At 38.6% G+C, this 13,044-nt stretch overlaps 1 protein-coding gene across 1 annotated transcript in view; it reads left to right on the forward strand.

Annotated features, from left to right (window-relative positions):
* The window catches only part of Kpna4 (karyopherin subunit alpha 4), a 61,550-nt gene extending 48,967 nt beyond the window's left edge, over nt 1-12,583 (forward strand). The window contains exons 15-17 of the mRNA XM_041658917.1: nt 1,363-1,525; nt 2,406-2,500; nt 5,447-12,583. Coding sequence (XP_041514851.1) covers nt 1,363-1,525; nt 2,406-2,500; nt 5,447-5,545 — 357 coding nt within the window. The 3' untranslated portion in view covers nt 5,546-12,583. The remainder of the gene's footprint in view (nt 1-1,362; nt 1,526-2,405; nt 2,501-5,446) is intronic.
* The last annotated feature ends 461 nt before the right edge of the window (nt 12,584-13,044 follow it).

The raw sequence follows: 13,044 nt of genomic DNA on the forward strand, positions 1-13,044 counted from the left end.
AACAGTATTGAGAGATAACAGGCTTTTAAAATTAATATGACAGAAAGAAATCACATTAGAGATTCTCCTTAAAAATGAATAACTGCAAACAAATTCACTAATAAAAAAACAAAGGAGAAATTAAACTCAGTCACGTAATTGGGACTGGGAAGCAGGGTGAAGAACACTAGGGCAGAGGTATTAGAGTAAGTGGCGGAGCTTAGCAGTGTGCGCATATGCGGAGCAACACTGGCACTGACGATCTCTGCTCATCCAGAAAATAATAATAATAAAGATAAAGAGCCAAGTGGCAGCTGATAACTTTTTTACATATAATTTATTTAACTTTAGTTTATGTGGATTGGTGTCAGATAGTTGTTAGCTGTCATGTGGGTGCTGAGAATTGAACCTGGGTCCTCTTGAGGAACAGCCAGGGCTCTTAACCGCTAAGCCCATCTCTCCAGCCCCCTAATAATGCTTTTTTTTTTTTTTTTTTTTTTTTTTTTGGGTTTTTCAAGACAGGATTTCTCTGTGGCTTTGGAGCCTGTCCTGGAACTAGCTCTGTAGACCAGGCTGGTCTCGAACTCACAGAGATCCACCTGCCTCTGCCTCCCGAGTGCTGGGATTAAAGGCGTGCGCCACCATCGCCCGGCCTAATAATGCATTTTTTAAAAAACTCAATTTAAATGCAAACATGGGACTGTGGAGATAGCTTTGTGGGTAAGAACACTTGCTACACAGCATGAGGACCTGATTTCAGTACCCCAGTACCCATGTAAAAAGCCAGGTATTGCTGCTTTCACCGTTATTCCAGCACTGTGGACAGGGGAGGCAGGAGGATCTTCCAGCTTTGGTGAGAAATGTTGAGCTCCAAGTTTACTGAGGACCCTGTCCCAAGGGATTGAAGAGTAGGGTGATAAGTTAGTACACCTGGTGTTTTCCTCTATTGCCTTGAAAAATAGCCTCTTAATCTTGCTTCAGAATGCTAAAACAGCACAACGTGGGGCCAGTAGATACTGTTACTAGAGTAATCATAGTATTTAAAAAAATATCAGTCATCCTCTTGGCTGATTCAGTAATGTTTTAAGAGGCAAAGGATCTTGGGTAAAAGTGGCTTTATAGTAAAGAATATTGTATAATATGGAGTTGAGTTTTTCCTGTTTCACTCTAGTCATTCCCTGCGTGTGTGCACACACACACAAATTTTCAGGAAAATAAACTTGCCGCATTAAAAAGAAGTTAGTTGATTAATAATGTAATCTAGCTAACATGGGAGAGATGTGTTCATGTTTTCATACTCAGAGTTTGGAGTCAACCTTATTTTAGTTTAAAAAAAACCAGCTGACCTTTATTTTATCATTTCATGGTATCCTTATTTTTCAGGTGGCCTACCTTATCCAACAAAATGTTATTCCACCTTTCTGCAATTTGCTGACTGTAAAAGATGCACAAGTTGTGCAAGTAGTGCTTGATGGACTAAGTAATATATTAAAAATGGCTGAAGATGAGGCGGAAACCATAGCCAATCTCATAGAGGAGTGTGGTGGTACGTTTATTATGAGGTGTTAATATACACGTTAGTGGTTTGGGTTTTTTTTTGTAACTACATTTATTTTCTGAGTAATATAGCCCTTCTGTATTTTTCTGTCATAGATAATGGAGTAACAATAAAGTATACCATACTCCATACATACATTCAGCCCTGTTTAACCCTCTGTATATTCTTAGGTAACTGAATTGTTGCCATGTAGTGAAGGCACCCTGCTAAGTTAGTAGGAAGACAGTGATAAACAAAACAGCCCCTCAAGGCATGTAGTTTAGACTTACATAGAAATATGAACTGATTTAATGTGCTAATTACCCTAATAGAAATGTCCAACAAAATGGGACGAGTAACTGCCCTTCGTTGCAGCAGTTCTAGAATGACTTCTGTAAAGCAGATGAGTAAATCCTGCCTAAGATCTAATGAGCATTCTAAGGGTCAGTTTTCCTTCCCCTGAGATACTCTGCTTGACCAGATTGTTTTCAGTGAGTGTCATAGAATAATTGTATTTATTGCCAGGATCTTCAGGTTTTTTTCATACGTATTAACTCAGAAAAGGCTGGGCAGATGCTAGAAAGGGGAGAATGTGCTTATCTATGTTTAATAATCAAAAATAATTTTGCGTTATTTTTGTGAACACTGGAGCTATAATTTACTTATTTGCTACATTATTAATTTACACATTTGCATGCTGTTGCTCAGATTGTTAGTCTTTTTAAAGTAAATGTATTCTTTATGAAATCTTAGTTAGGATTCATCAGTGCAGTAGGTGCCAAAGACATAACCCAGCAATTTTAGAGTATGAAGATTGTATTATGTGTTTCAAAGTTATTGTAACTTCTACATATTAATTACCATTGTTCATTTCATAAATTTCTGACAGGACTGGAGAAAATTGAACAACTTCAGAATCATGAAAATGAAGACATCTACAAATTGGCCTATGAGATCATTGACCAGTTCTTCTCTTCAGACGATGTACTTATACATAATATGTTTATAGTTTCCTGTGCTAAGCAAGTGTGGATGACAGAGTACAGAAAACTAGGATGTATACATGTGTATAATTTTATGCAATACAGCTAACATAGATGTGATAGTAATGGTACTTTTTTTTTTAATTTATTTATTTATTAAGGATTTCTGCCTCCTCCCGGCCACTGCCTCCCATTGCCCTCCCCCTCCCCCTGTTAAGTCCCCCTCCCTCATCAGCTCGAAGAGCAATCAGGGTTCCCTAATGGTACTTTTTTGAAAACAAATTTTGGTATTTTTTTAAATTCTTTTAAGATATTAACTCAATAACAAAAAGATAAGAAATTTTGTTATACTAGATAAGCTCATTTCTAGTGCTCATACTATTGTTGCTGTTTTGTTGTTGTTTTTCTTTTTGGTTTCTCTGTAGCCCTGGTTGTCCTAGAACATGCTCTGTAGTATAGACTAGACTGGCCTTGAACTTATTAAAAAGATCAGCATCCCTCTGCCTCCCCTGGTCTGGGATTAAGTGCACGTGCTACTACTGCCCAGCTAAGTTCTCATACTTTTAAATTGGCAATAATAACATGTCTGTAAACAAAACAAAAAACAGTGGCACTAAGTGTGATGGTGCTCAACTATAACCCACTGTTTACAAAGCTAATGCAGGAGAAGGACCAGGAGTTGGAGACTGTCTTTGGCTTCGTAGTGAATTCAAGGTCTTCCAGGGCTACGTGAGACCGGTCTAAAAAAAAAAAAGAATGAAAGAAAGAAAGAAAGAGAAAAAAAAGAAAAGTCAAAAAATAAGCAAGCAGCCGGGCGGTGGTGGTGCATGCCTTTAGTCCCAGCACTCAAGAGGCAGATGCAGGCGGATCTCTGAGTGTGATGCCTGCCTGGTCTACAAGAGCTAGTTCCAGGACAGACCCTAAAGCTATAGAGAAACCTTGTTTTGGGGGAAAAGTAAGAAGTTTAAAAAACAAAAAAAAAACAAGCAAGCAAAACTACTAATAGTAGTATAACCTGCAATAAACCCTTTGTGACTTAATTAGTCCATATTTTCAAATGTCATTTTTTTATTGCTGGTTAAAAGCAAATCAGGTAGAGACAAGATGAGCATAATAAATCCTCAAAATATAAGGTATTATGCAATATATGGAACAGTACACAAAAATATATTTAGAGTTTCACTAACTAGTAGTTAAAATTAAAGAGTTGTTTATTTGTTTGGGTTTTGTTAGAAAATGTTTTGCTATATGTGCCTGGCTGTCCTTGAACTATATGCAGTCTCCCTACTTAGCCTTCCAAGTGCTCAGGCTGTAAGACATGTTACCACTACACTGTATGTGAATTTTTTCCCCAACTTTTCAAGAAATAAATTTTGGGGCTGGAGAGATGGCTCAGGGGGTTAAGAGCAGTAGCTCCTTGTGCAGAGGACCCAGGTTCAACTCCCAGCTCCCACTTAGTGACTCAACCATCTGTAACTCCAGTTCCAGAGCACTGGCACCTAGTTCTGGACTCCATGCTAAGCACACACATGTGGTTCACAAACATACATTCAGGCTAAATACCCATGCATATAACATAAGGTGGAGTGTTTTAGTTTAGTTTAGTTTTTTTTTTTTAAACAAAAACTAAGTTTCATACCACATTTCACATTACCAAAAAGAGTAACGTATTAGAGAAAGAAAACCATAAGTCAGGGGCTGGAGAGATGGCTCAGAGGTTAAGAGCATTGCCTGCTCTTCCAAAGGTCCTGAGTTCAATTCCCAGCAACCACATGGTGGCTCACAACCATCTGTAGTTGAGTCTGGTGCTCTCTTCTGGCCTTCAGACATACACACAGACAGAATATTGTATATATGATAGATAAATAAATAAATAAATAAATAAATATTAAAAAAAAGAAAACCATAAGCCACTAGAAATGTCCTCACTAGGACGAGCAAGTTGGCTCTTAGGGGAAAGACTGACAGTCTGAATTCAGTCCCTGAATCAGCCTACATGACAGAAAGAAAGCACTAACTCTCCCAGTTGTACTCTGACCTCCACGTGTGTACCATTTGGCAAATAACCCCACACGCATACACATACACACAATGAACAAGTGATTAAATAAATACACAAGTATAGGAAGACAGGCTGGAGAGTTCACTCAGAGAGCACTTACTCTTAGAGCGAACCCAGCACCCACATGATAATCTAAACAAATAGAGAAATAGAAAGAGAAATGCCCACACTAAATCCTATTTAAATATGAAGTTAAATACATCAGAAAAAAATCCAGACAAAGCATATTCCTCAAGGATAAATAGCTGTAATCATGTTTTTGGGTTTTTTTGTTTTGTTTTGTTTTGTAGGCAGATTCTCTTTGTGTAGACCAGGCTGGCCTCAGACTCTCAGAGATCCACCTACCTCTGCCTTCCAAGTGCTGGGATTAAAGGCGTGCACTGCCACCCAGCTAATTGTGTCTTAAAATTGAAAGTTTGGAAGTCTCAATTTGTAATTAGGAAAACATAGCCATAGCTTGTACATTCCAAAACTATAATAAGACTTTCTGCTAATGTAGGTTGGTTTGTTTGAGGTTTTTGGTTCTAGTTTTTGAGCCATGAGTCTTTCTTACTTTGTGGCACTGGTTGTCCTAGAACTCACTATGTAGATGAAGCAGAAATTGTACAGTAATCCTTCTGCCTTCCCTTCCAAGTGCTAAGGTCACAGACTGTGCCACCATGCCTGAAACTTTTCATTTTTTTAATTTAATGCCAGTACCTTTGCTTTCCTAAGTACGAGAGAAATTACATTAAGTACCACCATTTACCCTTTCAGTTTGGAATCTGAGGTTATTTCCAGTTTACTATTCTGTAAGGTTTCTATCATGTATATTCTTATTTTCTTCAGTTTTTATATACCTTAAAGCTAATCATCACATTAATTTTTTTTTGTCTTTTCCTTCAGATTGATGAAGATCCTAGCCTTGTTCCAGAGGCAGTTCAAGGTGGAACATTTGGTTTCAATTCATCTGCCAATGTACCAACTGAGGGGTTCCAGTTTTAGAAAGATATTGTGGAAGCTAGGTACAATGCAGCACTGAGACATATATATATATACACATATATATAAAAAGGTTTGATCCATCAAGCTTGGCTCATGGGATCTGCTGCTGCATTAAATCGGGAGAGAAAATGTGAAGATTTCATTTGGAATCGCAGAATATGCCCAAGTGAGGTCAAGGTGGCGAGTGGGTGCGAGTGAGAATGAGTGGCAATGTAAGGAAAGTTGACGTGAGTGCTTATTTAGGGTGAAAGTAAAGGGGCTGCAGGTCACAGGTATTGGTGCCTGAGAAGGAGCATTGACTCCCTCTGTCAGTGGAGGGAAGTGAAGTGCTGTCGTCATCAAGCCTTGTAAGCATGAAAGCGATGCCCATGGAAGTCAAGGGAAATGAGCCCAGGCTTGCTGAGAAGCAGTGTGAGTGGACAGTGGTGAGTGAGTGTCTGGCTCTGTGGTAGAGAGCCAGGTTCATCTTTCCAATCTAGGGCTCTTCACGCATGCCGTGGACTCCTAGTCCTGGAGTGACTGTGTAGAGAGTGTGGTTGTGGTGCTGTATGTGGACGCATGCAAGCTTGATTCGCCTTCAGGGGGCTGATAACAAACCTAGTAGATCATCAAAGTGAGATCACAAGTGTTAATGTACACTGGACATGAAAACAAAGACCGGTTTAGCAGCAGACATTGGTTTACTCTGCAGCCTGTGTTTTCTATTCTCCCTCTACCTTCCCCCTCTCCCCCTTCTTTTTTAATTTAGTTTTTATTTACCTAGTATGGCTTTTTTAGTTGCTTCTCAAGTCAGAAAACTTCAGGAAGGTTTCCCTGTGCATTTGCACCAGATGAGTGTTTGATGCTATGAAAAGCTTTCCATATCATCAAAGCTAATTTGTGTAGATTTTTGCATGAAAAAAAATCATAAATTTCCCTCACAGTAGACTGTGTTGCAGTACACAAGTTGCCATAATAGTATAAAATGTGCTTTAAAAGCCATTCTTTTCATTTTCAGAGATGACATAAAGATCTTTGCATGAGGTAAATCTACAGCATAGTTCATTTTTAGATTTTGTTGAGTCCTGTAAAGAAGAGAAGTTTCAGTTGTGATAGAATACCGTGCTGTGTTGAAATGTTAACTTGTTTTCAGACTTTGTTTTCTATGAAAATGATATGGAAGCTTCTGAAATGGAATTTGGTGCATATGTACTGCTGAATAAAGACCGATGAAGGGGTTTGAGTAGATGTACAAATCAAGTAATGGTTTGAACACCTTCAATAATATGCCTAATCTGTTGAATTGTTTTAGAATCTTTTTATCTTAGATGTAGGCAGCCATGAACAATCTATTTTGAGCCACTTTAGGGAGAAAACTTTGTATTTTTAAAACTTGCATAAAAGTTATGCAAGTGGTTTTTATAAATTGGAATAATACCTCAGTTGTGAGGTTACGCACACTAAATTAAATATGTCATAAATTAATTTGTACAAAAGGAACTCTTTATAAGGTGGCTCATTGTAGGAACTCCTGTGCCTTCCCCTTGAGCACAAGTGTTGCATGAACAACAGTTTGCTATAGGAAACACACCAGGTTAGCCACCATTAGCATCTCTATCTACTTTGTGTTTAAAAATCAACTGCTAATTCTGAAACACTGTAGAATGGATAAAAATTATTTTGTGATCATAACTCTTTGTTGAACTAGAGTATTTTTGCAGCATTCCTTGTCATCAAAAACATGGTTAAAGTTTAAAACTAGAAGCAGCAGAAAACTAGCTTGTAAAATTTATCCAAGTAGAATACAGGCTAGGCTGTCTTGGGGAAATAAACATTAAAACTTAAAGCAATGTTTTACATGGGGTGTATGTGTGATGTGTGGATTTCTTTTTCTATCTAATATTAAGTTAGAGCATACCTCAGTGGCTTCTGTTAGCTTCTTGTCTGTCTTAAGCCTTTTTCTAGAACCAGCATAAGACATCATAAAAGCTGTAACTTGGTTCTGGGCATGTTAGTATTGCATTTGTGCAGTTGACACCATCTACACTTGCACCTTCTCCCAGTTGACACCAAGGTTTTGACGTTTCTTCACTTTCCCAAGTCGGTAGGATTAAGAAACAGCTTGAGCTATATTTTAAATACTGTCGTAGCCAACATGTAGCTCCAAATGATAGATTGCATACAAGGCCTATTTATTGCAGAAAGTGTGGATTCTGGGAAGGTGAGCATATACTCCCTTATATGATTACTATTTTTTAATTAAACAGTAATCAGTGAGCTTGTAATAGGTACCTCTATATAAAGAATTCTGGCAGGTAGCTTAGCATGATGTCATATGCCTGTGATCCTAGCTCTCAGAAAGCTGAGGCAGGAGAGTCACCTCATTCAAATACAGCCTTGGTTATATTGTCATGAGACCCTGCTTCAGGAATTAAAACAAATGTGTGGGAACAATATTCACATCTTTAAGGGCTACCTGAATGTCTAAATACTTGTTTCTAACTATGATCACTATGGGACATTGATTTTTTTTTCTATAATTCTAAGGTGTGCTTTTCTATATCTAAAATGTGTCCCAAATAACACAACTTTTTTAAAATTCTTCAGTGACCTAGGAAACTGAATTTTAACAAAAACCATTATATCTGATAAGGGGGAAATAGGGTAATAAGTCTAATAAGCTAACTGTTATTATATTTCATGTTCTTAAACTGCCATGTTTAACACCAAGCCCTTCTCAAGTGCTTCAAAAATAAAAATACTGTGTTAAGATGTGTGAGTAGACCTTGTCTAGAATATACTGTTCATAGTGGACCATGGTGGTGCATGCCGCTAATCCAGCAGAGGCAGGTGGAGGATCTCTAGAGGCCAGCCTGGTGTAAAGAATGAGTTCAAGATAGTCAGGACTACACAGAGAAATCCTGCCTCAATTTCATTTATGTTTCATTTTGTAATTTTGAAAGGCATCAGTAGCCATGTGGTATGGTGGAACTGGTATTTTCCACATTGTGCTAGGCCAAATTTAAAGCATTTCTATATGTGGAACTATCTGCACATCATTAAAATGTACCTGGGAGGGTCTAGTTAGGTTTACCTTGACTATACTTCATAGGATGAAGGTGCGTTTGTTGTAACATCAGTATAACTTACAGAACACTTTTCCAATTCTGTTGTTCAGCTTCAACAAAAAGTTAGAAATAAATGAAGTTTTGTCTTTTAAGACTAATAACTAATTACCTCACGTTTGTTGCCCTAGAACATGACATGTGTTTGTTGTTTCACAGTTTCTGTAAGTCAGGAATCTAGTTAAAGTTTGACTAGATCCTCTACTCAGGGCCTTACAAGGCTACCGTTTTATCTGAAGTGGAGGCTCTTGCTCTCTGCGCTTGTGCAACACAATCCTTTCCTGGCCACTTGTTTCTTCAAGACTACCAGGAAACATTGGGATCTCAGGGGAGGCCGGTGCCCTCTTTTAAAGGGCTGGCTTGGTGAGGTTAGGTCCCTCATACCCCAGGTTAAGTTCCCTTTGATTAAACTTCAAGCTAAATAGGTACACTTATTACAGTTGCAAAATCCTTTTCCATTTGGTGCACTCTGGTCCATTCCAGAAGGAGTCGTCTGTTAGATTGGCAGGTCCTGTCCTCTGTGTGTACATATGCCAGATAGTGTTGGGGGCCGTTGTACTTTGTACACGTCACGAAACTACCAAATACCAGAATTGGGATAATTTAAAAATGATTACTCCCACACAGTATAAGCTAAGGTTCTCATTAAGATTACCTGTAAGAACCCATCAAAACTTCTAGTTTAGTTTACCCTCAAAGTACATATACATGCAGTTTACATGTAGTGGTGTTGAAATTAGGAGTTCCTAAATTACAGAATAAATTGATCTGTCCTAACCCTCTTAGACTTAGAGTTATGAAAAGAGGATTAGTCCAAAGTTACATGTTAAGGACTAAGTTAAGGCCTAGACTTTTACTTCCACTGTCATGTAATGTTTTCAGTTATTTAAATTTGTAAACCACTGCAAGAAAAAAAGTTTATGCAAATAAGCACTCATCTTTAATCAAACCTTTTTAATGTGTAAAATTTATTTTTAAATTATTGCTATATTAGAATCCTAAATATCTGCGTGCTCTTACACCTTTTTTACTTGGTTTCTTATTGGCAAGATTTATTATATGTCACCCAATAATTTAATATTAGAAAATCCAGGTAGCTATTCAGTATCCAAATACTTTACTAGCAAATCCATGCCTAAAAATTTGAACACTTTAATGTTAAGCTTCTTAAATGACCCATTACTAAAATATGTTCTTTTTAGGGCTGAGGATACAGTTCAGTTTTATGACACTTGCCTGGAATGTGAGGAGCCTTGGATATTATCCTAGCACTGCAAATATATGTACGAGAGAAAGGCTGTGTGTGGGTGTGTGTTTACATGAGTAGTCATGTGTGCTTTATTTAAAATACATAGGTAAATGTTGCACAGGTGTCTAGATCACAGTGCACATTGGAGGCAATGATGCAACCTTTTTTAAAAACGAGTTCTTACTATGTTGCTGAGCCGAGTCTCTGTCTCCTTTCTCCGCTCATAACCATCTTCATGCCTCAGCCTTCATGGAAGATGAGCTCACAGGCACATGCCACTGCGTTTCCTGTGTAGTGCACATTAACTCATTAGTAAAGAATGCTGTAGCTGTGCCGTGATGGCGCACCCCTTTAATCCCAGCACTCGAGAGGCAGGGGAAGAGTTCGAGGCCAGCCTGGTCTACAGAGGGAGTTCCAGGATAGGTTCCAAAGCTACAGAGAAACCCTGTCTCGAAAAACCAAAAAAAGGGGGGTGGGGGGAAGAATGCTGTATAACCGAGCACTGTGATCAGAAGTAGTTGTCTACTGAACTTTTTTTTTATTATTATTAAATATTGCATTAGTCATGGAAAAAATAGAATTAACAGGTTTTCCCCTGGAGACTTAACCTAGAAATTTCATTAAACTTGAATAGTTATAAAAAAACAGGGCCTTTGAAATAACAGAAATTTTGCTCCCGATGTCTGTATCAAGTTGCCTTTTTTTTTCCTGGCATAATAGCTTCTGCTTTGCGAGACCAACTAAGTATACAGGAAAGTGCCTCCCACCACGGGGCTGCAGCAGTCCCTTGTTGCTGGTTCTCTCTGCTCTGTTTCTTGCCTTTTCTCCACAGCTTTCATCTCCCTTATATCTGAAAGTATGCTGCCCACCCCAAGTTACTTAGCTTTTTCAAACTCTTGGTTCTTCTGCTTGTAATTTTTGTGAAGCAATTTTGGGCCTGGTAATATGGCTCACAGGGTAAAGGTACTTAACTCCAAGCCTGATGACCTGAATTTGATCTCTGAAACTCACTTGGTGGAAGGAGAAAACTGACTCAAAAGTTGGCCTCTGACCTCCATGTATGTACCCACACACACTCAAAAAAAAAAAAAAAACTTAAAGCCTGTGTCTTTATTTTCCCTAACTGTGTTTGACTTCTGATCTGGATAGCTGTGTTAGTCTGGTTTTTATTTTCTCTTAATAATTGAATACGTCGGGCTGGGTAAGTTTTAAAGACATTCACTTCACCTTGGGTCCAAGGGGCTGCATCTAGTGTTTGCTGTCCTCTGGCAATCACATGACAAGAAGTAGGGTGCTTATATGAATATATATATGTCCTTTTGCTGGTTATCTTCTTGGCCCACAAATATGTCATCTGGAGGCTCTAATGACCTTGTCTAATCTTACCACGTACCAAATGCCCCACGGATAAATACCACTGGATTAAGTTGTCACCTCTGAATGGGAAAAAGACTTAGGACACAAACATTATCTGTAACTAATGAACTCTTTGACTATACTTGCTAATTTTACCCAAAGATTCCTCCAAGCTGCTTTTACTTCTAATTTGAAAAAGCTGTTAAGAATATCTAATAATCTCTATGATTTTATCGTGGAATCAGCCTGTAGTGATTTGCCTTCCAGATAGTTTCCTCAGTGCCTCTCCATCCTGCTGAGCCCTTTCTCATTAGTATACAGCTGACATTTTATTGTGTGTTTGCTTGGGTGTATGTGTGTTGAGCATGCTGAGCTACATCCCAAGCCTGCCTTTTTACTGTTTGGGGATAGAGTAACACTATTTAACTCTCCAACTTGACTACAAAGAGTCTTTTTCCAAAGAATAATGGAAAGTTTCCATAATTTAACTCACAGTCAATGGGGATGTACTGGATGTACTAGGTAACATCTCTTACAGTGTTAAGGGTTTTGCCTCTGTTCAGTTCTATATGAAACATAGCCATCAGGTTATTCTGAATAGCTTCTACCTCTAGCTGTTTCCTTTTTGATTTGCCAATGTACTTCCTTCATAAACAGATGAAGTCTTCAACAAATCCAGTAACTTCCAGTATTGGAGCTACGCCACCCATGTAACTCTGCCACATCTGTGTTTTCATAACTGGCCTACTGGTCTTTGACATGGTGGCATCTCTAGCCATCTTAAACATTTAACCTGAAGCATTATATATGTAATAGAGCTGATGTAGAAAAGCTTTTGTATTCTCCTTTGAACCAGTTTAGGATTGTCATCTACATGGTAGCTTTGTTGTCATCCAGCTCCACTGTGGTTAGAGGTGCTAAGAGTCCTGCAAACTGTCTCCCCATTACCACTACCCCTGTAGTCCTTATGCCCCAGGTACAGGGAGGAAGGGAGAACTTACCTCATTTGTATCCTGGGCTTTTTAACTTCACTTTTGTCCCTTGCCTATTTTAAATCTGTCCTTGAGGAAGTCAGGAATATAGCCAAGGCTATCTACCATCCTTGCCATCCCACATTAACTCATTTTGCAATATGTGTTTTATGTTGATGGTGAATTTTCAGTCTGTAGTGTCTGTTCACCCATTGCTTTCACACCTGCGTTTCTCGTCTTTCTCCCGCTAGATTGTAAGCTCCTTAAGGGCAAGGTCAGCATATCAGCAAAGCTATGTAAACACCATGAACGTGCCGTGCCGGGAATTCTATGGGCACTCAATAAAAGTGTGTGATAATGATGCAACTTCTCACATGCCTACCTAAAAGTCTTTTCAACTTGGAATTTTTAAACTTTGCCTCACTACGTCTGCAGTCTAGGAAGGAAAAAGACATTATCCCTTACTAGGTGACTGCTTGTTCGCTTTTCTTCCTGTCCAGACTGGATGTCTGGTGTTCACAGGATATGGAAATGGATCCTTGTGTGTTTTACAAGTACCAGGTTCTATGCTATGAAACAGGCAACCTTGTGTGTTCTAAAACTAATGGCACAGTTCCGTTTTTTAAAGTGTCCTTTTAATTTTCCGTTATAATACATTTGGCACAAAGAACCCAAATCATAAAGGAGAGTAGTTGGTATAGTATGAAACTGATTGATGGTGGAATGCTGATTGACCACATCACTACACAGTTACAAGTCTGCCTGGATGGCAGTGCACAGTAATCAAAAAGTCTCTGCCTCTGCCTATGCCTCTAGCCA

This window comes from Microtus oregoni, unplaced genomic scaffold (assembly GCF_018167655.1).
Source record: "Microtus oregoni isolate MIOR12 unplaced genomic scaffold, Mior012 000010F_ref0000083, whole genome shotgun sequence".
Lineage (NCBI taxonomy): Eukaryota > Metazoa > Chordata > Mammalia > Rodentia > Cricetidae > Microtus > Microtus oregoni.